The sequence below is a fragment of the Syngnathus typhle genome, linkage group LG10 (assembly GCF_033458585.1).
Source record: "Syngnathus typhle isolate RoL2023-S1 ecotype Sweden linkage group LG10, RoL_Styp_1.0, whole genome shotgun sequence".
NCBI lineage: Eukaryota > Metazoa > Chordata > Actinopteri > Syngnathiformes > Syngnathidae > Syngnathus > Syngnathus typhle.
Window position 1 is genome coordinate 1,307,090 of NC_083747.1, and position 26,307 is coordinate 1,333,396.

The 26,307-nt window shown below is 50.8% G+C and overlaps 2 protein-coding genes across 2 annotated transcripts; one reads left to right on the forward strand and one right to left on the reverse strand.

Annotated features, from left to right (window-relative positions):
- Nucleotides 1-751: 751 nt before the first annotated feature.
- On the forward strand, nucleotides 752-19,566 carry col6a4a (collagen, type VI, alpha 4a). The gene is made up of 41 exons (XM_061288156.1): nucleotides 752-886; nucleotides 5,584-5,674; nucleotides 6,755-7,363; nucleotides 7,507-8,094; nucleotides 8,643-9,215; nucleotides 9,285-9,905; nucleotides 10,026-10,586; nucleotides 10,715-11,272; nucleotides 11,352-11,930; nucleotides 12,002-12,580; nucleotides 12,703-13,064; nucleotides 13,191-13,269; nucleotides 13,336-13,481; nucleotides 13,557-13,649; nucleotides 13,723-13,776; nucleotides 13,897-13,968; nucleotides 14,048-14,074; nucleotides 14,142-14,186; nucleotides 14,263-14,316; nucleotides 14,420-14,482; nucleotides 14,556-14,621; nucleotides 14,709-14,762; nucleotides 14,845-14,880; nucleotides 14,979-15,041; nucleotides 15,116-15,178; nucleotides 15,264-15,326; nucleotides 15,394-15,456; nucleotides 15,671-15,721; nucleotides 15,811-15,846; nucleotides 15,935-15,997; nucleotides 16,173-16,235; nucleotides 16,335-16,370; nucleotides 16,444-16,480; nucleotides 16,570-16,581; nucleotides 17,130-17,623; nucleotides 17,694-17,784; nucleotides 17,846-18,496; nucleotides 18,572-18,656; nucleotides 18,723-18,820; nucleotides 18,937-18,984; nucleotides 19,051-19,566. Exons 2-41 carry the CDS (start codon nucleotides 5,593-5,595, stop codon nucleotides 19,215-19,217), a joined length of 8,085 nt encoding a protein of 2,694 aa, XP_061144140.1. The 5' UTR covers nucleotides 752-886; nucleotides 5,584-5,592; the 3' UTR covers nucleotides 19,218-19,566.
- pik3r4 (phosphoinositide-3-kinase, regulatory subunit 4) lies at nucleotides 19,486-26,241 on the reverse strand. The gene is made up of 20 exons (XM_061288110.1): nucleotides 26,088-26,241; nucleotides 24,989-25,711; nucleotides 24,733-24,866; nucleotides 24,462-24,669; nucleotides 23,989-24,381; nucleotides 23,785-23,919; nucleotides 23,494-23,715; nucleotides 23,243-23,416; nucleotides 23,028-23,173; nucleotides 22,742-22,945; nucleotides 22,435-22,636; nucleotides 21,985-22,088; nucleotides 21,664-21,880; nucleotides 21,272-21,602; nucleotides 20,772-20,983; nucleotides 20,567-20,698; nucleotides 20,400-20,500; nucleotides 20,247-20,335; nucleotides 20,011-20,131; nucleotides 19,486-19,906 (listed from the first exon to the last, which is right to left on the reverse strand). Exons 2-20 carry the CDS (start codon nucleotides 25,704-25,706, stop codon nucleotides 19,736-19,738), a joined length of 4,014 nt encoding a protein of 1,337 aa, XP_061144094.1. The 5' UTR covers nucleotides 25,707-25,711; nucleotides 26,088-26,241; the 3' UTR covers nucleotides 19,486-19,735.
- Between the last annotated feature and the right edge of the window lie 66 nt (nucleotides 26,242-26,307).

Genomic DNA, 26,307 nt, shown 5'->3' on the forward strand with positions numbered 1-26,307 from the left:
TTGACCCTTTTTCCCTTTGTGGGAGGAATTTCGATCTTCCTCGTCACTATTTTAAGCCAAATAAGTTGCTGTTTTAAGGGCTTTCTCCATAACACTGAACGTATGTAAAGTATAAAAATGTGAAAAATAAAGAGATATAAAAACGTTTTTGCAGTCTTACCCGTAGTACACACATTTAAATGTATTAGACACGCAAAGCTATTAAAATTCACAGAATGTAATCCTTGGCGCCTGTAGATTTGGTCATTTTCACTCATCCTCCAAAGACAAACTCATCCTAAAGATTTTGTATGATTGCTACCAAATTTGAAAGACGCAGACTGGACAACTTTCACCCAGATGTGAAAGTGTGAGCATGCGAGGGAATGTTTGGTTCTTTCTCTATGTAGCAGGCTGTAATCATTGTGTTTATTGTTAGTCTGACAAGTCAATGATTGAATGATTAAATGATCTTTTTGGGGGGTCTCAACATTCATGAAAATCTTTTTTTTTTGGGGGGGGGGTGAAAAAGAAAACTCACTCAGTAGTGTAGATTGGAAAGTTTGAAAGATTCAGCCCTGGACATGAAACTTGGCAAACCTATCTTTGATAACATGACACACAAAACAGTAAGTGAACAGGAAGCCGGCCATTTTCAGCTGAATTAGTCATTTTGATGAAGTCTGGGACTTTGGCAAACAAATTTCGGATGCTTCAATGGTAAGTAGGTTTGTGAAAAACCTTTCTTCACCCTTTTCTGTGTGTGTTAGGTTTATGAACACATTCACGTGTGTAAAGGAAGGGGGTGGTCTTTAAGGGGCGTGGCCAATAGAACCCAGACAGAACCTCCCTACAAGGCCGTGGTAACACAACATTTGGCACGCAGTGGACGACCGAGCTGTGACTTGTAAGTGTCTCATTATTTTTCTTTTTTTATGCATGACTTAAATGTGTGTGTGTTTGTGCATGTGCTGATAATAATGATGATTATAATGATGATGATGATAAGGATGAAGGTCCTCGAAATAAAATGAGAACATCCCATCAGGTGCTTCAGATGTCGATATGTACGCGTTAATTGTTTCCTGACTATAATGAAACACATTTCAAAAGAAATAGGAGCAAAAACATTCTTTCATCATAACTTTTGAAATGTTCTGGTTTATGTATTTGTGAAAGTTTCTCTTTGATGGTAAAAGGAGATTAAGTAGAACCAGAAGGGTGTGCGGGGGGTTCTGGCATGGCGCCCCCGCCTCTCAGACCCCCACACGCCGGTCGATGTTTGTGAGTTGGACTTTTGTTTGGATCGCCATCTCTGCCATCAATGTAGTTCGAATATATACGTAAAGATTTAAAACGTCTTCTTCATTGATGCTCGCTCAACTGAATTTATTGAATCTATTCATCTTTGTTTTTATCATGTAGAAGGCGTGATGTCATTTTAATCTGAATTAAACAAGACTTTTAAAAGAAAACTCTTCCAAACAGAAGAATAAATTCTGAAACATACAATAAAACTTTTTTTTTGGCATGTGAGCTTCCATAGTTTCTAGTAAATTCCTGCCGGTGCAGCGCATATGTTTTCACTAGAACACGTTTAAATCTCACATACACTACGTCAGGGTGTACGACCTTGGGGCCACGTTAATCCGGACTGTTGGACACTTACAGGTTTAAGATTATTACGTCTCCGCTTTACGCGCTTAAAAATTCTAATTAGTGACGGGCACGTATCGATAGCAGGTATCGTATTGGGTCACTTTATTTGAAGCTACCGATACTAGTGGAGCCGATACCAGCTACCGATGTTAAAGGCAAAAAAGTGATAAATTAGACATTTTACAAAAAAGCACAAAATAACTATGATGTGACGGATACAAGTTTTTTTTTTTGTGGTAGCAGGAGTGATTTATGTGCTATGTGCGAGTTATTCTGAAAATAATGAGATGTTTTTCTGCTAACCCTCCACACTGGAGGCCATGACGCATTATGACAAAACATTGAAAATCATTCAAATCAGATTTTTGGAGCTGTATTTCCTCTCCAGAAGGCAGAGTTTGCATTTTCTAAAAAAAAAAAAAAAAAAGCTCAACTAAGCCCATAATTAGTACATCATATGCTTATAATACACGATGATGTGTACGTCCCGTGTATTTATGAGGGTGTGGTCATTTGCGGTGGGTCGTGGCGTTCAGAGGTCATGCGACACCATGAAGAAAGTCAAAGACGTTTCCAACATGACCAATCAAAAGCTCAAATTAAAATCAGCACCGGAAACGGGCCCCGCCCCTAAGAATGTCCGACAAAAGTAGGCACGCCCCTCCTTGGCAGTGAGTGTATAAAGCTTATTTTTGTGATAGAGTAAATAACCCAAACTGGATGGGGGAAAAAAAAAAAACTCAATTGTGTGTCCAATTATTTTATATTTTACGGGAAAGCAGAACTTCGGCATGGTCCGTGACAAAAAACGAGTTTGTTAGCCTGCTCTTGGCTCGCATGTCGTTGACACTGTAGGTTCTCAAAACAGAACGATAGCCTTACATAAATATTATCCTCCCCAAAAGTCGAAATGCTTGCCAGGTCGGACGTGGTGTTTAGGCGAAATCCCGGTCTGAGCTCTACATTCCGTCTGGCGTCTCGAAACCCAAGAAGAAGAATTTCCTGTGGATGTTCTATCGAGAAGGTCCAGAAGGCCCTCGAGTAGGAATTTGCCCTTTGTTGGCGTCGAGTTAACCAAATAAGGAAAAGCGGGCTGAGAAGGAACAAACGTGTACGGACGCGTCCCGGCCGACCGTCGGCAGCAATTAGTCACGTCCGGAATGATTTACATTTTCTTTCTTTTTCGAGATTTTGCAGACTTAGTTGATGGACTCGACCATTCCGTTAGTCATTGAAATTTGGCTTTGTGGTGTTTCGAATTGACAAGACATTTGTTTTTGCTTTACATGGACTTTATTGGACTGTATTAATAATAATCATGTCGTCATAGCAATGATGTATTAATAATAATAATGGAGTTATTGTGATGGAGTGGGCTTTGTGGCCCAAGAAGATTTATGGCAGAATTTGTGGCTGGTCTGGACTGTAATGTGTGTGAAGTTGGGTTGACTTCATAAGCCATTTTAAGTCCAGAAGTATCAGAAGCGGGCCAAAAGCGCAGCATGACTTTGGTGTGTGTCAATAAATCATTTTACCTTATTGTCAGTAACTGGATGAAAATGTGTCAAATCAGAAATGGAGGAAGTGGCCAAGACCGCATCTGTTGTCCAGATGGGGATCCGGCGTGGGCTCGGTCCGAGCTCGGTTCTGCGTCTGTGTCTCCCGGAGGGTTAAATCAGGCAAACGCAGCTGTGAGATTTCTGTGTAAAAGAAAAACAAAAAAAATCCCCACAATCAGACATTTTGCAGATTTCTGGATTGTAGTTAGCGATGGTGGCCCAAGTCCCAGCTGGCTCTGTTCTGCCGCTTGTTAAACTCCAAATGGACTCCACTTGAATGACTATGTTTGCTCTTCTACTAGCTTTCTAAGAACCAACGATAATACACCAAAACAAGGGCAAGCATATGAAGATTATCAAAAATCAGGAAGACAAACTAAAGAACAAGTATAGAAAAACAGAGAACAAGAGTTGGAACGAGACCAATGGCAAGTCCAGGAACAAATGCCAGAGCAGGAAAAGACACAGAAACAAGAACAAAAAAAAATGAACAGAATCAAGACGAAAAACGGCAACAGGAACAAAAGCAAGAGAAATAACAAGAACATAACCAGAATAGGAACAGGCAGAAGTGAAAGAACTAGATAGTAAGCCACATCAAAAAAAAAAAAAAAAAACTAAGAATGGCAACAAGTAGATCTAGAACAGGAACAATGACCAAAAAAATAAACAGGAACAGGACCAAGAATATGATAAAGAAGGACAGGTTGGCAAACAACAGGAACAAGAACGAGAAGACTTTCTGCCCTTTCATTGCCGTGTCCTTTGACTGCCTTTCATTATTTTCAGATGATGTCACTGATATCGGATCGGGGGCCTCGACCCCCCCCCTCCCCTTCAGCTTCACAGTGTTCTCGCGCGTCCTTGCGCTCACGATGTAAACAATGTCGGTGAAAATGTCTCGCTGTGATTACCTTCACATGCTTCACGTTAGCAAGGAGGCCCCATTTCGTGGGGGAGTTGATTGGACGCAGGCTTTCTTTCAAACCTATATACACACCTTACTGTACACAACGCAATCACACAAACACACACGCACACATTCCAGCACTGTGAATGTGATTTATAGACCGTCTCAGTCCCATCTGTAAGCTCTCAACTACGTATAATAAATAGAACAAGCACCATTAAACTTTCAAAGGTTCGCTCGCCACTTTTTCGTTAGCATGCTAACAACATCCAGCCGTCCGTGAATAGAACAATCGTTAATACAGCTCATCAGCAATGTTTATTGGAATTCTTTCCAAGTCCAGGTGGTAAGAAAAAAAAAAGTCCTCAAGGGTAGGGTTAGATGGAGAAGTTGGACTGGTCGCGAGTCAACGTGAGATTGACCACCAGTGAACTTTTTTCAATAACTCAATCAAGTGACACTGATCTGGAGCTCCTTTTTCCCCCTCTTGGCTTTCTTCTCACAACTGTCATCCACATGACATTCCAAAGAAGGCCTTCCAGCATCTGATGCTTGATGTGGTCGGCGACTGGAGTCTGCAGGAAACGCAGCCGCCACTTTAAAACGCAAACAGATGAGCCAATTCTTCCTCTTTCTTTTGGTGATAGCAGACAGCTGCTCATTCTCAATTACAACAGCGCGTCCCTTTAGGCTTCTCGGGAAACACGATAACAACTCGTAAATGTAATGAGAAGACGCGCAGGTACTGATATTGTGAGGTATAGCCAATAAAAGACTTTGATTGGCCGGGAATCAAATCGTCTGTGTTCACACCCCCAACGGCGCAACGACACCGTTTCTAAATGCACCTCTCTACGAATGTACCAAAAGAAACACAACGTGGTCAGACAGACAGCATATGAATATTATTGTTATTACCGTTTTTTCCCATGTATAATGCGCAAAATTTAACAAATTTATTGTCCTAAAATCTGGGGGGCGCATTATACATGGGTACCAAAAATAAAAATAAAAAAATCAATCACCTGCTCGTTTGCTGTCACAATGTACCCTACACAAATCCGAAACATTTCTTCGCTATTGAGTTTGCTAGCGCATGCGCAGTGATACTGACCGGCAGAATAACATCCGGTTGTTCCCAAAGATGATTTTTTTTCTGAAATAATTTTACGTTTACGGACTTAAGTAGGAGTCAAAATTTGGGTGCGTATTATACATGGGTGCAGGCTTTTTTCCAGCATCGACATGCCATTTTTAGGGTGCGTATTATACATGGGGGCGCATTATACATGGAAAAAAACGGTATTATTAATATTCAATGGGGTGGATGCCATTATTATTATTGATATTTTTATTCTTATTATTTTTCAATGGAGTGGACGGCAGTAGACACATATGGACAAACCAACCACCGACCTTGCCGCTTGTTTCATATTGACGATGACATGACGGCTGCTTACCGCCTTCTCATTGCAGGAGAAAGAAATGGTCATGGCAGCTGGGAGGAGTCTTCTCCTGGCTCTCATGGCGGTCGCCTGTTTCCACGGTAACGCTGCACAGAGGACAGGTGGGTGCTTTTATAGAGTATGACTTCACCGCACTTCATTCCGCCATATGTATGACTTGGCCTTTCTATCTGGCTCCGACACATCAACACACTATCTAGCGCACATCTGGCAGCCTTCTCATATTCACAATGAAAATCACATGGACTAACATCACAGAGTGTGTGTGTGTGTGTGTTGTGCTTGTTCATGCACTAATGCCTCACATGCTTCACCCCCACCATGATCATCTTTGCTCAAAAAATTGAGTGTAGGAAAATTAGCATGGGAAAAAAGAAATTCAAAAGGCCACATGTGGCGAGGAGACGGCACAAAGAGAATAAGAGGTGACAAGAATAAAAGTTTTCAGCTCGTGAAAACATTTTTGAAATGCCAGAAAGAAAAAATGATTGAGGCAAATGGTGTCGGGCAATCTTGGAGCCTCTGAATTATCTAAGCGCTGACTTGGAAGAAGTTACAAGAAGGAGTTCTGCTTCTGTATATCACTTTTGACAAGAGTGCCTTTCCTCATGTCTGGATCCTTTCAGCGGACTATGACGATTGGCTCTGGCCTCTCCCGGGGGAAGTGTTTTTTGTTTTCCTCAAGTTACTCACTACTACCCAGGCAGGAGTCATCCAGTTCCTAATAAAATCAAACTTGTGTGCAGTTACTGGAATCTTCTCGGTTGTTGAAGACTTTGAATCCAAAAGGCTTGTTGGGTGATCGTGACAATCCCAGGGGCCACGCCCACCGGAGACGTAAATAGGGCAATTCCACGGCAGATTGACAGGAAGCCTTTTGATCAAATCTCTTCAACAACCAAGAAGAGCCATTTACGGATTTCCGTCAGCCGGAAGATGGAAAATAAGACTCCACCGGAGTTGAAGGCCACGCAGCTTGGATGTTCTTCACGCTTTTGCACTGCCGGTCACTGCGGATTTGTTTTCTTTGAGCACTTATTTCCTTGATATTCATCTTAAATGATGGACCTGGAGTATAAATGCTGACACAGCACGTCACCCCACGCTAGCAAAAGCACTTGCTCTCTCTGACTGGCACCGCCGTCCAAAATCGCCGTGTAGTGACCCGAACCCGTTGTCAGTATGCACTCAAGAAGCCGTGGCCGACCTGGTCTTCATGGTGGACGGGTCATGGAGCATCGGCGCCGAGAACTTTGAGAAGATCCGGCGCTTTTTGGCCACCCTGATCAACAGCTTTGACATAGGCCCAGACCGGGTCCGCATGGCTCTGGTCCAGTACAGCAACGCGCCGAGAACCGAGTTCCTGCTCAACAGTTTTGAGAGCAAGAAGGACATCCTGCAGTCTGTCAGCACGCTACCCTACATGGGCGGCGGCACACACACGGGTCGAGGCCTGGACTTTATGTTAAGTCAGCATTTTGTGGAAGAGGCCGGCAGCAGGATGAAGCAGAATGTTCCCCAGATCGCCGTGGTCATCACGGATGGCAAATCGCAAGATGACGTGGAGTCTCACGCAATGGAACTGAAGAAGAAAGGAATCCTTTTGTACGCCATTGGGATTAAAGACGCGGACGAAGATCAGCTGAGGGAGATCGCCAGCCAACCGCACAGTCAGTTTGTTTACAGCGTGTCCGACTTTGCCGCGCTTCAAGGGATTTCTCAGAGCATCGCCCAAACCTTGTGCACCACTGTGGAGGAGGCCAAACGACAACTTCTGCAGTTGTCTCAAGGTAACCTGGGTCATGCCACATAGCTCGCGGTGGAAATGAGAACATGGACGTGGCGTTGACTCCAACGTTGGCTCGCTTGTGTGCATCACTTAAAAAAAAAAAAATGGATGGATGGATGCTAATTTTGTTCTGTTCTCCCTCAGAATGTGCCAAAGCCACGGTGGCCGACGTGGTCTTCCTGGTGGACGGCTCCTCCAGCATTGGCATTTCCAATTTCCAGGAGGTGCGGACGTTTCTCCGAACCGTGGTGTCCGGTTTCGACATCGGTCCTGACAAAGTCCGCGTGGGTTTGGCGCAATACACCGATGAAACTTATCAAGAGTTCCTGTTGAAAGATCACATGGACAAGAACTCTCTGCTGGCCGAACTGGAACGATTCCCCTACCGGACGGGTGACACGGAGACGGGGAAGGCCATGGACTTTATTCGGACGCAGTTCTTCACAGAAAGCGCCGGAAGCCGAGCCAAGCAGAGGGTGCCTCAGATCGCAGTGGTCATCACGGACGGAGACTCCGCCGACGACGTGGCGGAGGCCGCTCGGCGCCTCAGACAACACGGGGTCATCGTCTTTGCTATCGGAGTGGGGCAAGCTAACATGGTGGAGCTGGACGCCATCGCCAACCGACCCATCGACAACTTCCGATTCTACATCGACAGCTTCCAAGCTCTGCAGAGGCTGAGTGTCGGTCTGCTGCAAACCGTGTGCACTTCCATGGACAACCAGAGGCAAGGTGAGTACCAGAAGCACCTGCAGGGGCATCGGGATCGAGGTACCCGGGTTGGGCAAAACCTATGGAAAGCTCCAGCGTGAGAAGTTAGCGCTCGTTTTTTTCCCATTTGTTTTTTTTACGGGCTACAAGAATTTAACAGAGCTAATTATAACCCGCGGACCTCGTGGAATTTGAATTGCTGATGAAGACCCGATGTAGAGCTCAAAGAACAATGGATGTTGTACGGCGGTTATGCAACATTTTGTTTCGTTCCATTCCACAAAAATGAAGGCTAGCAAGAATGTGTGACGCCAGCCAAAACACACAAGAAGCGCCATTCAGTTGAAGAGTAGAATTTACTGTTATACATGTTTGCTGTGGGAAGTTTCCACAGAAATTAATTCCCAGGTCGGTAATAAAAGTCTGTAAGCTGCGAATGTGATTTCTGCTTTTGGAAATAATGGATTATTGCTTTCAGCTTCTGGACACGACACAGCTTGCGTGAGCCCAGACATTGTGATTTGTCTTCCGCGCTGTCATGCATAATCACGGCAAAATCTTTTTTCCAGCTTTGTCCGAAAAGTTTTCAGATATCTTCATCCTGGTGGACAGCGGCTTGAATCAAGCCGAGTTCCAGCAGGTGCGAACCTTCCTGCTCCGACTGACCAACCAACTGAACTTCGGAATCTCAGCGCACCGCCTTGGCCTGGCTCAGTACGGCCAAGACACCAAAGTGGAGTTCCGCTTGATAACCCACCAGACCAAGGAAGACCTCAACGCCGCTGTCCGCCGCTTCCGCCTACGTAAACTCCAGCCCAACGAGCCGCGAAACCTGGGTGCAGCCTTGGAGTACGCCGGCTCAAATTTCTTCACCAGCCAGGCGGGAAGCCGGACGGAACAAGGCTTCCGACAGTTCCTGGTTGTTCTGAGTGGGAAAGAGTCCGACGATCAGGTCTACAAGCAGTCTCGCTTACTCAAGGCCCAGGGCATCAAGGTGGTGGCTGTGAGTGTCGGTGCGTCATTACCACATTTGAAAGACGTCGCCTTCGGTCCTTCCGTCGTCTATCAGTCCTCCGGCAATGCCCTTCCCTCTCTGAAGACTACCTTTGAAGACCAGGATCTGCCGGCCAATCCTACTGGAGGTAAAAGCAATCATTAAACGGGCAACCTTACGGAGGATCATTTTGTTGTTGTTGTTGCTTCTTCCATAGAGTGCAAAGGAGCCAAACTCGCAGACGTCGTCTTCATCATCGATGAGTCCGGAAGCATAGGAACACCAAATTTCCAACTGGTACGCACGTTCCTGCACTCGGTTGTCAGTGGCCTGGACGTGGCTCCTTCCAGGGTGCGAGTGGGAATCGTCATGTACAGTAGCAACCCCAAAGCACAGGTCTACCTCAACACCTTCGATGACAAGAACGAATTGCTTAGTTTCATCAAAATAATGCCATACCACGGCGGCGGCACTAGAACAGGCGTGGCCCTCAATTTCACGCGGGAGCACGTGTTCACCAAAGAAAGAGGCAGCAGGAAAGACAAAGGCATCCAGCAGGTGGCGGTGGTAATCACCGACGGGAAATCCCAAGACGACGTGAGCGACGCTGCGGTGGCCCTCCGTCGGGAAGGCGTCAAAATCTACACGGTCGGCGTCAAAAACGCCAACCGTGCCCAGCTGGTCGAGATGGCGTCCCACCCGCCCAGCAACCACATTTTCACCGTGGACAGTTTCTCCAAACTGAGGGCGCTGGAGCAGAAGCTCCAGAACATTGTTTGCCACAACATCCTGCGGGAAGCGGTCAGCGTTAACGTGAGAAAAAGTAACATCAAGGAAGGTTAGTATCGTTGCACTTGACCAATAAAACAAAGGGGCTGTTTTGAAATCACTCCATAACCACTAATCAAATCAGTCAGAAGAGTTCAATCCAAATGGAATCTGTTCGATTGTGTTCTAGGCTGCTTGCAAACTGATGAAGCGGACATCTTCTTCCTGATCGACCACTCCGGAAGCATCTACCCAACTGACTTTTACGACATGAAGAAGTTTATCATCGAGTTCATCAGCACCTTCCGCATCGGACCCCAACACGTCCGTATAGGCGTCGCCAAGTACGCGGATGCACCAAACTTGGAATTTGATCTGACAGCCTATGCGGACGCAAAAAGCCTGGAGAAGGCGGTGGAGGCCATCGTGCAAGTGGGGGGCGGGACGGAAACGGGAAGGGCGCTGGAGTTCATGGGTCCACAGTTTGATCGAGCCGTGGTCACGCGAGGTCAGAAGGTGCCCGAATACCTGGTGGTCATCACCGACGGGAAATCCACAGATGAGGTCAAGGCGCCCGCGGAGAAGCTACGAGCGCAAGGTGTCACCATCTATACCATCGGAGTGAAGAATGCCGACATGGCGGAACTTCGGGAGATATCCGGTGACCCTAAGAAGACCTTCTATGTCAATAACTTCGACGCTCTCAACCCCATCAAGGATGACATCATCACCGACATCTGCACCACTGATGGTAAGATTTTGTTTTCCTTCCGAATAACACGGATTAATTTTCTCTCTCCATCGTACACTTCCGAACATGTGTTTTGTGGGCGCAACTGGGCAAAAGAAGAACTAACTTTCCGTGTTGTTTTTCTACAGCTTGTAAAGATGTACCCGGAGACCTCTTGTTCTTGGTCGACAGCTCTGGAAGCATTTACCCGCAGGACTATGAAAAAATGAAGGACTTCATGAAATCTGTGGTCGGCAAGTCCAATATCGGGCAGGACGACGTCCACGTGGGCGTCATGCAGTTCAGCAGTATCCAGCAGCTGGTGTTCCCCCTCAACCGCTATTTCACTAAAGACCAAATGTTGCGAGCCATCGATGGCATGCAACAGATCGGAGGAGGTACGGACACGGGAGAGGCCATCGCGGCTTTATCGCCGTACTTTGACGCTTCCCAAGGCGGGCGCCCTGGCGTGAGGCAAAGGATGGTGGTAGTAACTGACGGAGAAGCTCAAGATGATGTCAAACGTCCTGCCGCCGCCCTCAGGCAAAAGGGCGTGGCGGTCTACGCCATCGGCGTGGTGGACGCCAACACTACCCAGCTTCTGGAAATCAGCGGATCACCAGAGCGAGTCTATTCCGGGACGGACTTTGATGCTTTGAAGGACTTGGAGAGCCAGGTGGCTTTGGAGATCTGCGATCCAGACAGAGGTCATTAACACTCGCACTATTCTAGTCCAGTTTGCTGGTTCTTGCAGGAAGTAATGGTCATTCTTTTCTCCTCCACCAGAGTGCAAGAAGACTGAGAAAGCAGACATCATCTTCTTGGTGGACGGCTCCACGAGCATCACCAGGAAAAAGTTCGAAAGCATGCTAAAGTTCATGTCGTCCATGGTCAACCAAACTACGGTCGGTAGTGACCTCACTCGCTTTGGAGTCATTTTGTTTTCCACAAACGCCACATCAAATTTTACCCTCAACCAATACAAGTCCAAGCAAGATGTTCTTAAAGCAATAGCGGCGCTCGAGTCCCCCTATGGAGACACCTACACGGGAAAAGCCTTGAAATACACCTTGCCGTTCTTCAATGCCGAGTACGGCGGTCGGGCAGCGTCCAAAGTGCCTCAGATTCTGATGGTGATCACAGACGGCGACGCCACGGATCGGCACAATCTCCGTCAACCGTCCGTCGCGCTCCGAGACAAAGGGATCAAAGTCTTCAGTATCGGAGTGGAGGGCGCCATCAGGGAACAGCTGGAGATCATGGCGGGTCCCGACTCAAACCGAGTCTTCTACGTGGACAATTTTGACGCGCTGGAAACTTTGCATAAGAACATCTCGTATGTTTTCTGCAACTCCACAAAACCAGGTAGGAGACCTTTTCCTCACCAGTTGGTGACAAAACCAATTTCTTCACCAGTCTGCTCTTTGCTTTTGCAGCCTGCGAGAAGCAGAAAGCCGATCTAATCTTCCTGCTCGATCAGTCGGGCAGCATCAGTTATCAGGACTACACCGTCATGAAGACCTTCACCACACAGCTGGTAGCCAGCTTCAAAGTCAGCCAGGATTTAGTCCGGGTCGGACTGGCGCAATTCAGCGACAATTTCCAGCACGAGTTCTACCTGAACCAGTTCTTCACTTATGAGTCGGTGGCCAAGCACATCATGGGCATGAAGCAGCGTGGCGGAGGAACCCTGATCGGAAGCGCCCTGGATGCCATCAGGGCTCACTTTGAAGAAGCCAACGGCTCTCGGAAGTTGGCCGGTATCTCCCAGAACTTGGTGCTGATCACGGACGGCGAGTCTCAGGATGAGGTGGAGGAGGCCGCGGAGCGCCTCAAGGCTCTCGGGGTGGAGGTGTTTGCCATCGGCGTGGGTGACGTGCACGACCTGCAGCTCCTCCAGATCACAGGCACCCACGACAGACTCTTCACTGTGGAAAACTTTGACAGTTTGGAGGGGATCAGACAAAAGGTGGTGAAAACCATCTGTAAATCCAAAGATGACAGAGACCGGGAAAGTACGTTCCTTGTTTTGGCTTTTCTTCTCCTTCCATTGTTCTTTCTTTTTCCCTTTTATTGTCTTCAGGCCCATTCACGATTCTGACTCATTTGTATTTTTTAAATCTCGCTCTCGCTTCAGGCTGCAGTATCGACATTGCCATGGGCTTTGACATTTCTCAAAGAAGCGGACGGCCGGGTGAGATGTTGGTCAGCGGACATAACAAGCTCAGGACTTTCTTGCCCGAGATCGTCCATTACGCCTCCTCCATCCAAGGCTTGTGCTGCACCGGCACAGACCCCATCGAGACCAAAATCGGATACAGGGTGGTGAAACAGGACGGAGGAACCCTCTACGACTTCAAGTTCAAACCTTACGACCCCAACGATGACGTTGTGAGCAAGGTCATGAGTTGGAATTTGAACGTTCCCACGCGCCTCAACAGGGCCATGTTCAAGTCCTTCGGGCAGAAGTTTAAGGACGACTCCAAGGGCGGTGTGAAGGTAAGTCACATGTTTTAGTTTTGCGGAGGTTTCATGTACTTAAACCGGAGATGGGGGAACTCTAGTCACATGACGTGACTTGAGACAAACTAAAGTCGCTGATGGTCTGATACTGCCCGCCTTCAGGTTCTAGTCATCTTCTCAGACGGACTAGATGAAGACGTGATGACACTGGAGTATGAGTCCGAGCTGCTGCGAAAGTCTGGTAAGGAAAAAGAAGATGTGTTTTTGTCGTGTGGTACACCGAGGTAATACAGTGGTGTTTCTGCAGGTGTGAACGCGCTACTGATGGTTGGCCTGGAGGGGGCGCCGGACCTGGCGCAGCTGCAAATGTTGGAGTTCGGCCGAGGGTTCGGCTACAAAGCCCCGCTCAGCGTCGGCATGCAGAACGTGGGCAGCACCGTACTCAAGCAGATCGTGAGTTGAGGGGAAGGGGGCGGAGCTAAATGCCATGGCTCGCTAACGCTACTCTGTCACCATGTCTTGCGACAGGACACTGTGTCCAATCGCGAGTGCTGCAACGTCACGTGCAAATGTTCAGGACACGAAGGCATCCGCGGGTCTCGGGGTTCCCTGGGGTCAAAGGTTACAGCGTCGTCGTGACCGCTGTCTTCGTCGTCGTGATCGTCATCTTCATGTGATGTGTTTTATCGTTTAGGGCGTGTCGGGACAAAGAGGTTTCCCTGGATTCCCTGGAGAAGAGGGCCTACCTGTAAGTACACTCACATATCTTAGTTTCTCCCTTCTTTCCTTTGTCCTACCTTGCCTCCCTCCTTTCTTGTATCCTTACTTGTGCCGCTGAGGGTTCAGCCGTGGTGTCGATTTGTTTCAGGGTGACCGCGGTAGTCCTGGACCCAGTGGACCTCAGGGTGTTCAGGGCTGCCCCGGACTCCGAGGATCTAAGGTACTTAACTGCTCGTGGATGCGTCTGTCACGTCACATGATGCTTACATGCCGACGTCTTCCGTTTGTTTCGTGCTCAGGGCTACCGAGGCCTGCGAGGTAATCGGGTGAGTGACATTCACGGCACGACGTCGTCCTTCCTTCAGCAGGAAGTTCACGTGATTGTTTTGGCAGGGCGAGGATGGAGAAGTCGGACTGGACGGCGTCAACGGAGATCAGGTTAGCGCTCGGGTGTCCTCGTCAACTTCATCATCATCATCTTCATCAACGCGATGAAGGTTCTTTGTGCGTGCAGGGCGTGTCAGGAAAAGGTGGTAGTCGAGGAGAGCGAGGACATCTCGGAAATCCGGTAAAGTATACATGGACATGAGTCAGAGGGCGTCAGTGTAGTTTTGCTGCCTGTGGGATTGACCCACAGTCGTGTTGACCTCTGAACTCCTGACGTTTGTCAGGGTATTCCCGGTATCCGAGGGGAGGCGGGACTCAAGGGACAGCGAGGCCTGAGAGGAGATCCGGTGAGTTGAGCCTCTCCTCGCAAAGACCACTCAGCCTGCTGGTCACGTGACATGCCTTCTTGTGTCGTGTCAGGGAGAACCTGGACGGGAAAACACTGCGCCGGGACCCAAGGGAGATGTGGGAAATCCTGGTTTGCCGGTTAGCAATGACTTCTTTCTTGCTTCCTAAGTTCCCAGCATCCTCCCTTATGCCCGCCACCTGCTTTCCTTCCCTTCTTGTGTCCAGGGAGAACCAGGACAAGACGGGAGGGCCGGAGAAAGTGGCATCCAGGGGAATCCTGTGAGATTTTTGTTGCTGTTGTTCTGACTGTCACCATCTTACTTTCCTCTTACGCTGAATGTGTGTACGTGTTGTGTGTCAGGGTCCCGACGGAAGACGAGGACCCCTCGGGGAAAAGGTGGGAGATCACCCAGAATATCAGGAACCCATTATCTGCTTTATGTCACTCAACACGCACTGACAATTGTGTGTACGCATACGTTTGCGCTCCTCCAGGGTGCTGCCGGAGCTTCCGGAGATCCTGGCCTGTCAGGAAGTCCTGGTGCTTCAGGTCCTCAGGTGAGTAATAGACAGGAAGTGCTATCAGCGCTAAAAAGGCTAATATTTTTGACTGATTCTTGTTGCACGTTTAGGGCCCCAGAGGGGTCAGAGGTCAGCCTGGACCAAGAGGGATCCCTGGACTTCCTGGGCCACAGGTAAGCAATGCATCTGATCCATGGCGACAGTGCCACGCCATCAAGGTGTGCTGTGCACTGAACCATTCTTGTGGTTTTCCTGCAGGGGGGGCCGGGCTCACCAGGATTAGCAGGTTCCACGGGAAGACGCGGTGGTAATGGTCAGAAGGCGAGTGACAGCTTCGGGTTGACGTCATGTGACATCACCATGGTAATGACAACGTTTGTCATTAAAGGGACAACCTGGAGATCCAGGCGTGCGAGGGGTGCAGGGCACGCCAGGACCACGGGGTCCGCCGGTATGTATCCGCATTGAGAAGTGTTCTACACGTGCTAACCTCCTTAGCATCTACTTTCAATAAATGCCATCGGATGACATAAACAGTCCAGGGTGTGCCCCCCCCTTTACCGAGAAACCAATTAACATCGGTGTTTACGTATGTCATGCGTCATGTGTCAGAGTACAGCTGTTCTTTGTGTACTGGTCATGTAAACAGTTGATACCGCCAACAGGGTCAGGACGGCAGGGACGGATATGGACCAGCTGGACCTAATGGGATCAAGGTGAGCAGACGACATTGCCGCAAGATTACACACACACTCGCGAGCTCAAGTTGTGTGTGTCTTTTGTGTATCTCATGATGTGTGTGTAGGGAGATCCAGGCTTCCCCGGTTACCCCGGTTTAGTGGTGAGTGCGTTCAACTTCACTGACAGGAAGTCTTTTAAGGTGAACCTGAGGAAATGCTGAGTGGCCACACCCATTTTTTTGCTCTTAGGGTGAGAACGGCCTGGGGGGTACTCAAGGTCTACCGGGGCGCAAAGGCAACCAAGGTCGCGGGGTGAGTCAACACATAAGCTTGGCCGTACATTTGCAGCTCGGATGCGCATCGCTCAGGTCAAAGGTTTCCAAGGCTTTTGCAATGTTCAGAGCCATGTGACAAAATGACATTAATTGATCAAATGACAATAAACAAACTTACTGATCATTGTTGACTTTTCTGTTTTACTTTGCAGGGTAACTCGGGTCGCACAGGGGAATCGGGTCGAAAGGGAGAGGCGGGTTATGAGGGACACAAGGTGAGGGTGACTCTTCCTTTGACACAACAACAAGAAACAAAATGAGAGAAATCAATCAATCAATCGATGAATGACGTTGCCTTTCTTTGGAACACACAGGGCCCCCGAGGTCCCGCTGGAAGCCGAGGGAAGACGGTAAGGGTCACGTTTATTGTTTCATTGTTTATTGGTTTTTGGTTTGATTGACGTGCCTTGTATCGTTCTGAAGGAGTGCGAACTGATCACATTCATCCGAGACAACTGCGGTGAGTCCGCTATCGGCTAGCCGAGGCCGCACCCGCTGTCCTGTTGTCAATCCGATCGGCTTTAAGTTTGTCTTTGTGCTCTTTTTCAGCTTGCTCCAAAGGTACGTACGTGTCACTTCCTGCCTGTGGTGGCCATTTTGTTTTTTTTCTATTGGGAACAATGAACGATTGGATGGGCCGATCATTGAAACAGCGAGTGAGTGAGTGAGTGAGTGAGTGAGTGAGTGAGTGAGTGAGTGAGTGAGTGAGTGAGTGAGTGAGTGAGTGAGTGAGTGAGTGAATCAATTAATAATGTTCAAATCAATGAATCGGCCCATTTGTTTTTTTCAATTGGGAACAATGAACGATTGGATGGGCCGATCAATGAAACAGCGAGTGAGTGAGTGAGTGAGTGAGTGAATGAGTGAATCAATTAATAATGTTCAAATCAATGAATCGGCCCATTTGATTGAATAAACAAATTCGTTTCAATGACTGCATGCTTAAACGAACGAATGACGGTGTTGATGAACAAATGAGAATAGGTGAACGAATGAAATAGTGAAGACAATTATAAACGACACAGTGTGGAATGAGCAAATGAAAGACGTTTAGCGTTTTGGTATCCGTTTTTTACCTTGTGCTCTCGTCGTTGCTGGCCGCCGTTCAGACTTGGGCTCTTGTCCCGCTCTCCCCACGGAACTGGTGGTGGCGTTGGACATGTCCGACGACGTGACGCCCGCGGCGTTCGAGCGCCAGCGCTCGGCCTTGTTGTCCCTCCTGGAGGATATTACGGTGTCCGAGAGCAACTGCCCCACGGGAGCCCGCGTGGCCGTGGTGGCGTACAGCGCCCACACCAAGTACCTGGTCCGCTTCCACGACTACCGACGCAAGGCGCAGCTGATGGACGCCGTGAGGAACGTGGCACTGGAGCGCACGTCCAACAAGCGGCAACTGGGCGCCGCCATGCGCTTCGTGGCCCGCAACGTGCTGAAGCGCGTCCGCTCGGGCGCCATGATCAGGAAGGTGGCCGTGTTTTTCTCAAGCGGGCCGCCGCAGGACGTCAACGACGTGGTGACGGCCGTCATGGAGTACAGCGCCCTCAACGTGGTGCCTGCCGTCATCTCCTTGAGGAACGCCCCCGCCCTCAGCCGGGCCATGGAGGCAAGTTTGGAGTCATCAGTTATTCACTGTTGCTGTGGACCTCTCATCCGTTACTTACATTTTCTTCCAGCTGGACGATACCGGAAAGTCCATCTTCACCGTGCTGGGGAGGGACGCCGCAGCCGACCTGAGGAAAGTGAAGAACTGCGCCATTTGTTACGGTAAGCAGATGTTTGGACATTCGCCTAAGATGTCAGCTGAAGCATTTTTCCATTGGCGCAGACCCGTGCCGACACGGACAGGAGTGCACGTTCATTCAGGAGACGCCGGCGCCGCAAGAAGTGGAGGCGGACGTGGTGATGGTTGTGGATGGCTCGCGCGAGATGCAGACCGACGAGTACGCCGGCGCTCAGGAGCTTTTGGCCTCCGTGGTGGAGCAACTGGCCGTCAGCCCCCGGCCGGGCCAGGCCGACACTCGGGCCCGCGTGGCCGTGGTGCAGCAGAGCGGCGCCCGCGGCACCAAGTTGGAGTTTGGCCTGCAGGCTCACCAGGATGGGCGGCTTATGAGGTCACACCTGCTGAGTAACATGCGCCAAGAGGGCGGATCCTCGTCCTTGGGGCACGCCCTGAACCTCGGCCTGAAGGAAACCACGACAGCCGGCCAGGCCCGCAGGAGGAAGGTGATGCTGGTGGTGGTGGGCACCAGGTCGGCGTCCGAGGATAGCAAAGTGTTGCGTGCCGCCGCCATGAAGGCCAAGTGCCAGGGGGTGGCGCTATTCGTGGTGACGGTGGGCGAGCGCTACGACCGCGAGCAGGTGGAGACCGTCGCCAGCGAGCCCTTGCAGCAGCATCTGCTGCACTTGGGACAGCTCCACCAGGAAGAACGGGACTACGCCCGGAGGTTCTTCAGGGTCTTCATGGCCGCGCTAGACAGTGAGACTAATACGTGTCAGAAGTTCTTTGTATTGTCTCTGTTTGTCTTTCTAAGCAACTGTGTGTGTGTCACAGAGGGCTTCATCACACACCCGCCGCCATCTTTGAAGCAGATCTGCCAACGGACGGGTCAAGATGGTGGCCAGATCCTCACTGATGGGTAAGGCGTTTTCAATCATCAGTATAGTCGTCATCGTGTTGGTCATGTGACCGCTATGGCGTCCAGTCAAGGATACGTGGAGGAGTTTGCTGACCAGCCGCAGGAAGAGCCAGCCGAGCAGTTGCAAGAACAGATTGACGTCGTCCACATGCTGAGCCCAGAAGGTGAGGAATCATCTCAAAAACACGTGCTCTATCTTCATAGAAAAATGAAGGCGCCTTATCTGTCGCTCGCTACTTTGACTTACGGCTGCGTTTGTCGCTCACGTTAACCGTAACAGACGACGACGACGCGCCGATGCCGCAATCCACCGACGCCAGCGCCGCAGGTAAAAGTTGCAAACGCTCGCACGAAGAAGCCGACGCGTGACGTCCCCCCCCTTGCTTCTCGACAGACGCCTGCCTGCTGCCCATGGATGCTGGGGACTGCCAGCGTTACGGCATGATGTGGTTCTACGACAGCGAGGAGCGCAAGTGTGACCGCTTCTGGTACGGCGGATGCGGCGGAAACGAGAACCGCTTTAGCACCCTGGAGGCCTGCCGGGACGCCTGCGTGGCCTGAAGGGGCGCCGCGGACCTATGGAACTCTTTTCAACTTCTCAACTTGATTGTTATTGTTTAGGAACTCGTGTCACAATCTCAACATCCGCTCATTTTTTTTTTTGAAGTATGCTAACTTTGGATTTCAAAACATTCCAGAAATTTTCCGACACAAAGAGAGAATAAGATACAATTAATCGAATTGTAAGTATCAACGAGGATTACAGTGAATCAATCATTTAGCTACCTTATAAATTGAATGGAGCACGCTAACAAACTGAACAACAAACTATGACGTCAGGATTTATTGAACGCGCGTAGGTCACATGACTTACATGATCAAACTATAAAACTCAATCTGTACAAGATGACATCACAGTGACATCAAGGTTTTTCCTCATTTCATCGTCATGAGCCGATATGAGCTCAGCACGACAGGTCATTCATTACAGGAAGTCTTTGCGTGTTTCCATAGAAACCAGCTAACATTGATGTGAGTGCGCCTATTAGAGTGTGTGTGTGTGTGTGTGTGTGCGTGCATCACTTCCACACTTTGATGATCCCATCCCTGGACGAGGTAACGATGAACCCTTGCGTGGTCTGGAAGGTGGCGATATCGGTGATGATGTCGTGGTGCCCCGCGGGCAGCGACTCGGGTCCCCGTCGCGGCGAGTCCTCAGCGGCGCCGCTCTTCTGCTTGCTGTGGATCTCCTGCCATGTGGACGGATGGATGAACAATTGTGTGTGTGCGCTTCCTGGACTGCATTTCACCGGTGTGCTCTGAGAAACATCACGGCACGCGCCGCTCGGCTTACCTGCACCACCTCTGTGCCTTCGATGATCTTCCTGCTGTACATGACGGAGGGGCAGTGCAGCGAATCGTTGGCGCCGCCCGCCACGATGTACGATCTCTCCGGGTACGCCAGATCCCAGAACCTGGCGAGCGCAAATGTCACAGCGTCTGATTTTGAATCTTAAGACCTTGAAGAATTTCTGACGACAACGTTTGGGCCGTAAGACGATTTGGTATTGGAGGATTCGTTCGTCACACCTGATCCTCATGTCGGAACCGGCGGTGAGCAGCAGAGGATTGCCGTCGGCCGGACTGCAGTAGATCCCGTGCACGCTGTGAGGCGACGGCTGCGAGCATGAGAAGAACCAGAAGATGGATGGATGGATGGATGGACATTTTTGTGCTTCTTACCTGCGACTCTGACAGGGGCGGGGCCGAGCTGGCCCACAAGGTGAACTTCCGATCCCCCGTCTCCATGTCCCACATGGACACCTCGTTGTTGCCCTGCACGGCTACACGCGGGCGGGGGCGAGTCACATGACCACGAAGTCAACAAGGAAACGAGAGGGTCGGCTTACCGGCGATGACCGACGACTGGTAGAGCGGGTGCATGAGCAGGCGGCGGATGCGGGCGCGTGCCGGATGCGTGTGGTTGGAGATGGGCAGCTGGAAGCGCATATCCCAGCAGGCCATGGTGCCGCTGCTCGTACCTGCGGAGGGAGGGAGGGAGGTAGGGGACGCTCGCTCAGGTCGCATGGAGAAGATGGCGCTCGGCGCGCTTACCGAGGCAGAGCCAGCATTGGTGCATGTCCACGCTGAAGGAAGTGATGAGTCCCAAGCGGAGGTCGTGGCGAAGCGTCCAGGCGTTGGAGTTGGAGCGAAGGTCCCAGCCCACCAGCGAGCCGTTGACCGTGGCGTACGCCAGCACGGACTGAGCGCCAGAGTTAAAATGGTGGATGTCCACCGCGCAGCCGTCCTCCTTCAGATCCAGAGACCTGCGGGGGAATTTGTGTTTGGACTTTTTGGAGCTACAGCATGAGCCATTTGAACTTTCTTTGAAATAAAGTGATGCAACTGTAAATATATTTGAAAGCATTTTGCAAAACATAATCACCAATATAAATATTCTAATCAAATATTATACAATATATATATTAATATAATGTAATTAATATTTGAAAGCATTTTACAAAACATAATCACCAATATAAATATTCTAATCAAATATTATACGATATATATATTAATATAATCCAATTAATATGAAATAATTGAAATCTAACCGGGTCTGGAAGGGTTGCACTTTGGGCGATTTTGGCGGTTTGCTGGCTTCGACCGCCAGCAGCTGGACGGCGCCGTTGTCGGACGCCACGGCCAAGTAATGCGAGCCCTGGCAGAAGGTCAGCGTCTTGGCGTGGCCGCCGATGCGCGAGTACGTCAGCACCGACCTGGTGGTGGTGGTCTTGCCCTCCATCTTCTGACTGTCCCACACTTTGACCGTGCCGTCGTTGGACGCCGTGGCGAAGATGGCGTGCTCGTCCGACACTCTGATGCGGTTGACGGACGCTTTGTGCTCGTGGAGGTGGGCCACCAGCAATCCTTTCGGGTGCCACCCTGAACATTTGTTTTGATTTACCATAGCTCAGATGCCGTGGGCAGAAGCGCCGGCGTTTACCGGGCGGCGGCGGGCGACTCTCCCACTCGGCGCTCTCCATCATCTGCTTGGCCATGCGCTCGGCGCTGCACTGGTCGCGCTTTTGCTGCACCAGCTGCTGCAGCTCCACCTTGCAGGTGTTGACGCGGCGCTGGTAGGCCAGGCCCCCTGTCACCGACTCCTGCACGGCCACCGCCGTCGCGTTCTTTCGGGATTGACTCGCCGGACCGTCGGGCACCTCCAGGGCGCACGAAGCCATCGATCGGTTAAATAGCGGCTCTTTTCGTCGTCGCTCGTTTTACAACGCTGTTCAAAACAGAAAATGAAAGCATGCAGCAGTACCGTGTTTGGCTGCATGGTGGCAGCGGTGGAAGCAGGCTCCTGAGATCCAAACATGCTCTTCCACTCCTCGTTCATGATGGAGTCCTGCTTGGTGTGCTTCCTCGCTGCGAGAGACAAACATTTAGCTATGGTGGACTTCACTTCTAAACGTTTGAATGTCCAATTGTGTAGTTTGGGGACTTTTTAAATAATAATAATAATAGTAATACATTTGATTTATCAGGCATCTTTCACCTTCACTCAAGGTCGTAACATAAAACAGCATACACAATTAAAAGGAAAAAATAAGTACAAAAGCAAAGAAACATCTGCAGAAAATGAAAGCAAAAACCTTTTAAAAAATGACGTTCACTCCAACAAACAAACAAAAGTCTTTGCCGAAATCCAAAACAGGTGTTTTATCCATTACAAATATGAGGGACGAAAAAAGAAAAAAAGCGTGAGGCTCACCTCGCTTGTCCTCCACCTCGCCTTTGGGCTTGGCCAAGTCCACCTGGCGTCCGGCGATGCCCAGCACGGCCAGGTCGACCACGCCGGTCTGGGTGGCCTCCCCCAGATGTATCTGCTCGCCCATGTTGGCTTTGGCCTTGTTGGACTTGAGCATGAAGTCTCGGAGCGCCAGCAGCTTGTCTTCCTCCGCCTCTGTCATTCCCTGCAGGCGGCCCGGCCCGGCCCGGCAACAGAAACGTTCAAACTCCAAGTTGTTCCGTTTTATTTGAGGTCGCAGTCGGCATTGTGGTTCATTTGCCGTGTTCACCTGCGAGAGTAGCTTCTTAAGTAGCTGAGCGATGGCGGGGTCCTCGGGAGGCGGGCACTCCGGGATGGACCCGGCGCGCTTCTTCTGCCGCAGCAGCAGGTGGCGGAAGAGGCTAGCGATGTCTTTGGAGCGCAGCGCGTAGTCAAAGATGGAGCGGCTCAACGGCTCCTTCAGGACGCTCAGCAGGACCAGCTCCTTGTCGATCTGAGGACGCGGTCGGCGGGTGTGAGACGGCCGGCCGGGATGGCCGTGACAAGGCGGCGGCGGCGGCGGCGCCGGCGCTCACCTGAATGATGGGCTGCGTGACGAAGGGATTGAGGTGCGGCATCAGCTTGCAGTAGACGTCGGCTAAGTTGAGGTGCTGAGCGACCACCGTGATGAAGCCCACCGCGCCGTAGCGGATCCATAAGTTGGGGTGGCACAGGAACGGAGCTGCGGCCAGGAAGCAAAAAAAAGAAATCAACTAAACGAGCCAGGACGAAACGCTTGATGTGAACTTACCGATGTCGGCGACAAACTCGTAGATGTGAGGCTTCTGCAGCAGGCCCAGCTGGCACATGCACGTCAGCGCGTTGAGCGCTTTGTAGATGACGAACTCCTCCGTGTCGCTCAGGCCCTGCTGGAGGAGCGGCTTCAAGATGGCCGAGCTCTGCCAGCCGACGTACGCTGCCACTCCTCCTCCGCGCGCAAACACAGCCACGGTTGACCTCTGGGAGTCGAGTCGGCGACCTCAAACGCTGAGCGCTTCTCACCGACGATGCTGTCGAAGAAGGCGCCGCGCAGGTGCCAGTCGTTCTTGTCGTTGAGGAAGGTGATCATGTGCGAGAGCAGCACGTCGTTGGCCTTCTGCCGCCCGAAGAAGACGCAGAGTCGCGTGATGCCGTTCTCCATCAGCGACTGCTTCACCACGTTCTCAGAGTCGCTCAGCAGCGTCACCACCTTCTGCTGCACCATCTCGTGGAGCGCCTGCAGCTCTGCGCATTCGGGGCTTCAATTCGATCAATTCCAAACCTCAGAGCGCCCGACCGCTTTTCTCCACCGACCTGAGTCGTAATTATCGTTGGGGTGAAGCGCTTCCTCCGCCTCCTCGCCGTTGGCGTCGTGCTCCGTGCTTAAGTTGTTCTCCTGCACCAACTCCAGGAAGCGGAGGGCGCTCTCTGCCAGGTGCGCCACATTCTCTGACAAGGACCAAAAAAAGATTCTTCGCCAACCGGATGGACACAATGCAAACGCGGCGGCCGCCTCACCGGCGTACGCCAATCTGACGATGGTGGCGTTATCCTGCGCCAGGTGGGCGATGCCCGGCAGGATGTACTCGGGGTAGATATTCACGTCGTTGCGTGGCACCTCCTTGACCAGCGCCAGCACCTTGGTGAGGGTGCGCACGGCCTGGGCCCGCACGCGCGGCACCGGGTCGTTGCAGAAGTGCAGCAGGTAGGGGGTGATGCGGTCCAGCAGGATGTCCACGCCCAGACGCGGCGGCGCCAGGTGGAGGATCAGCTCCAGCGCCGCCAGCTTGGAGTCGCACGAATGCAGCGTCTGCAGGCAGGAAGTGATGACCGACGCCAGCACCATCAGGCCTTGCTGCTCCTTGGCGCTCACCGTGCCGTCGCCAGCGTCCTGGGAGGAACTCGGAGAGCCTGCGTCAAGGATTTGCCAGAGTGTCTTCAAGAACATTTGGTCTAATGGAAGGAAGCTGCGTTTTTCACGATGCGGTCACCTCGGAGGTTGTGCAAGATGTTGTCCAAGTCTTTGCGTATTACGAGGACTCTCTCGTCGGCCGACTGGAAAGTGTCTTTGGCGAATTGCGCCATGTAAGGCAGCAGGAAGGTGTAGAAGATGTCCGGGAAGGCTTTCCCTCGCTGCTGCTTCAAGTAGTCCTCGGCCGACGAGCGCCGCTCGGGTTCTCGCTGGACCATCTGCGCCACCTGAGGGACATCAGAGAAGGGCACGACTGAGATCCGGGTTTCCGCGTCAAACGCGGGCCTCACCAGCTCTCGGATGCTGCGGTCCTCGATCTTCTCCAGAACATGCTCCGTCTGGAAGTGTCCTTTGCGGTACGCGAGCAGCTGGGACAAATCGAAGAGCGGGACGCCTTCGGTGAACAGCTCAGCGATCACGCAACCTGAGGAAAAATGCTGCCTTCAAATAACATTTCACGGCCATGGCTGCCACAAATCCCTTTCCGTTGTGTCACGTGTTCTTTTTTGACCTGTTTGAGAACCTTAGCAAACCTTTCAGGCCCACCTGCAGAGAAAATGTCCATGGCCTGCTTGAGCTCGCCTCTGCTCCTCTGGTTGCTGCTGCTCAGGTCCACCAGCGGCGTGTTCTGGTCGCTCTCGGCGGCAAACATGGTGCCGTCCACAAAGCGCTCGGGCGCAATGTAGCAGGTGCGACGGCGGGACGTGTCAAAGAAGTAGTTGAAGTCGGCAGGGTTGTCTTCGGGAAGGTAGGTTGGCTTGAAGCTGGCGAAATCGCTGAGCAGCACCCAGTTCCAGCTGGTCACCATCACGTTCTCCGTCTTGATGTCGCCGTGGCGCACGCCGGCCTTGTGCGCCTGGTCCACGGCGGTGAGGATTTGGAAGGCCAGCCAGCGCTTCTCCACGTTGTTGAGGAACGGCCGCGTGCTGATGCGGTCGTACAGGTTGTCGCGCACGTACTGGCGAAAGAGGATAGCGGCCTTCTCCGTCAGCGAGGTCTTCTGGAAGGGCAAGCAGTTGTGGCACGAGTGCAGGCGGATCTTCAGCTCCTCCAGCTCCTGTTTGTAGCTGGTGAGCGGCAGTGAGGGGTCTTGGATTGCAAACACCTTGACCACCAGCATGCCCTCGCGGTGCTTGGCGCGCGCCACCTTGAAGAAGCGCGTGCTGCCCAGGCTCTTGTCGTACTCATGATCATGGATGTCTGAGAAGTAGCTGTCCACTGACAAGATCTGGGATGGGGCGATACCCGCCAGCTGGTTGCCCATCGCCTCTGCCGGGAGTAGAAGTAAACTGAGGGTCGTAACAAAACACTTATCGAATGGAAACCACTTTGGGAACCTTTCATCAAAGGTTTCAGTCCTTAGCGCAATAGTACATGCAATTTACCGGTGTAACTCTTTTACTGTTTACCATCTGTCGTCGTCGTCATGTGACTTATGTTAATCTTGCATTTCCTATTCTAAGGCTTTTTTTATGTATATATACTGAGGTCATTAGAAGCGATATTTCCACATACGTTACAGTGTTTACATTTTAAGGAGCCATCATATGACATCTTGTTAGCGTCCCGTTAGCTCGCCGGCTAACCAAACAGCTAAAGCATCCGTGTAAAAATGGCAGGAAGTGGTGGGAGAAAGTCGTTTTACCTGCGGATAGCGAGGCTGATGTAGTGGAGTTCTTTTATAAAGCCAGTCGGAATGAGAAAAGAAGATAATAAGGGAATCCTCTGCGGAAACTAGCAATTTAAAGCAAATAAACGGCTTCGTGCAGCTGTTGTTGTGCTTCCGGGTCAGAGTGAAACGTCACTCGTAGCCGCCCTGTAAAGATGTAAATACGGCGAACTCCAAGTAGAAATAAAAAAAAGCT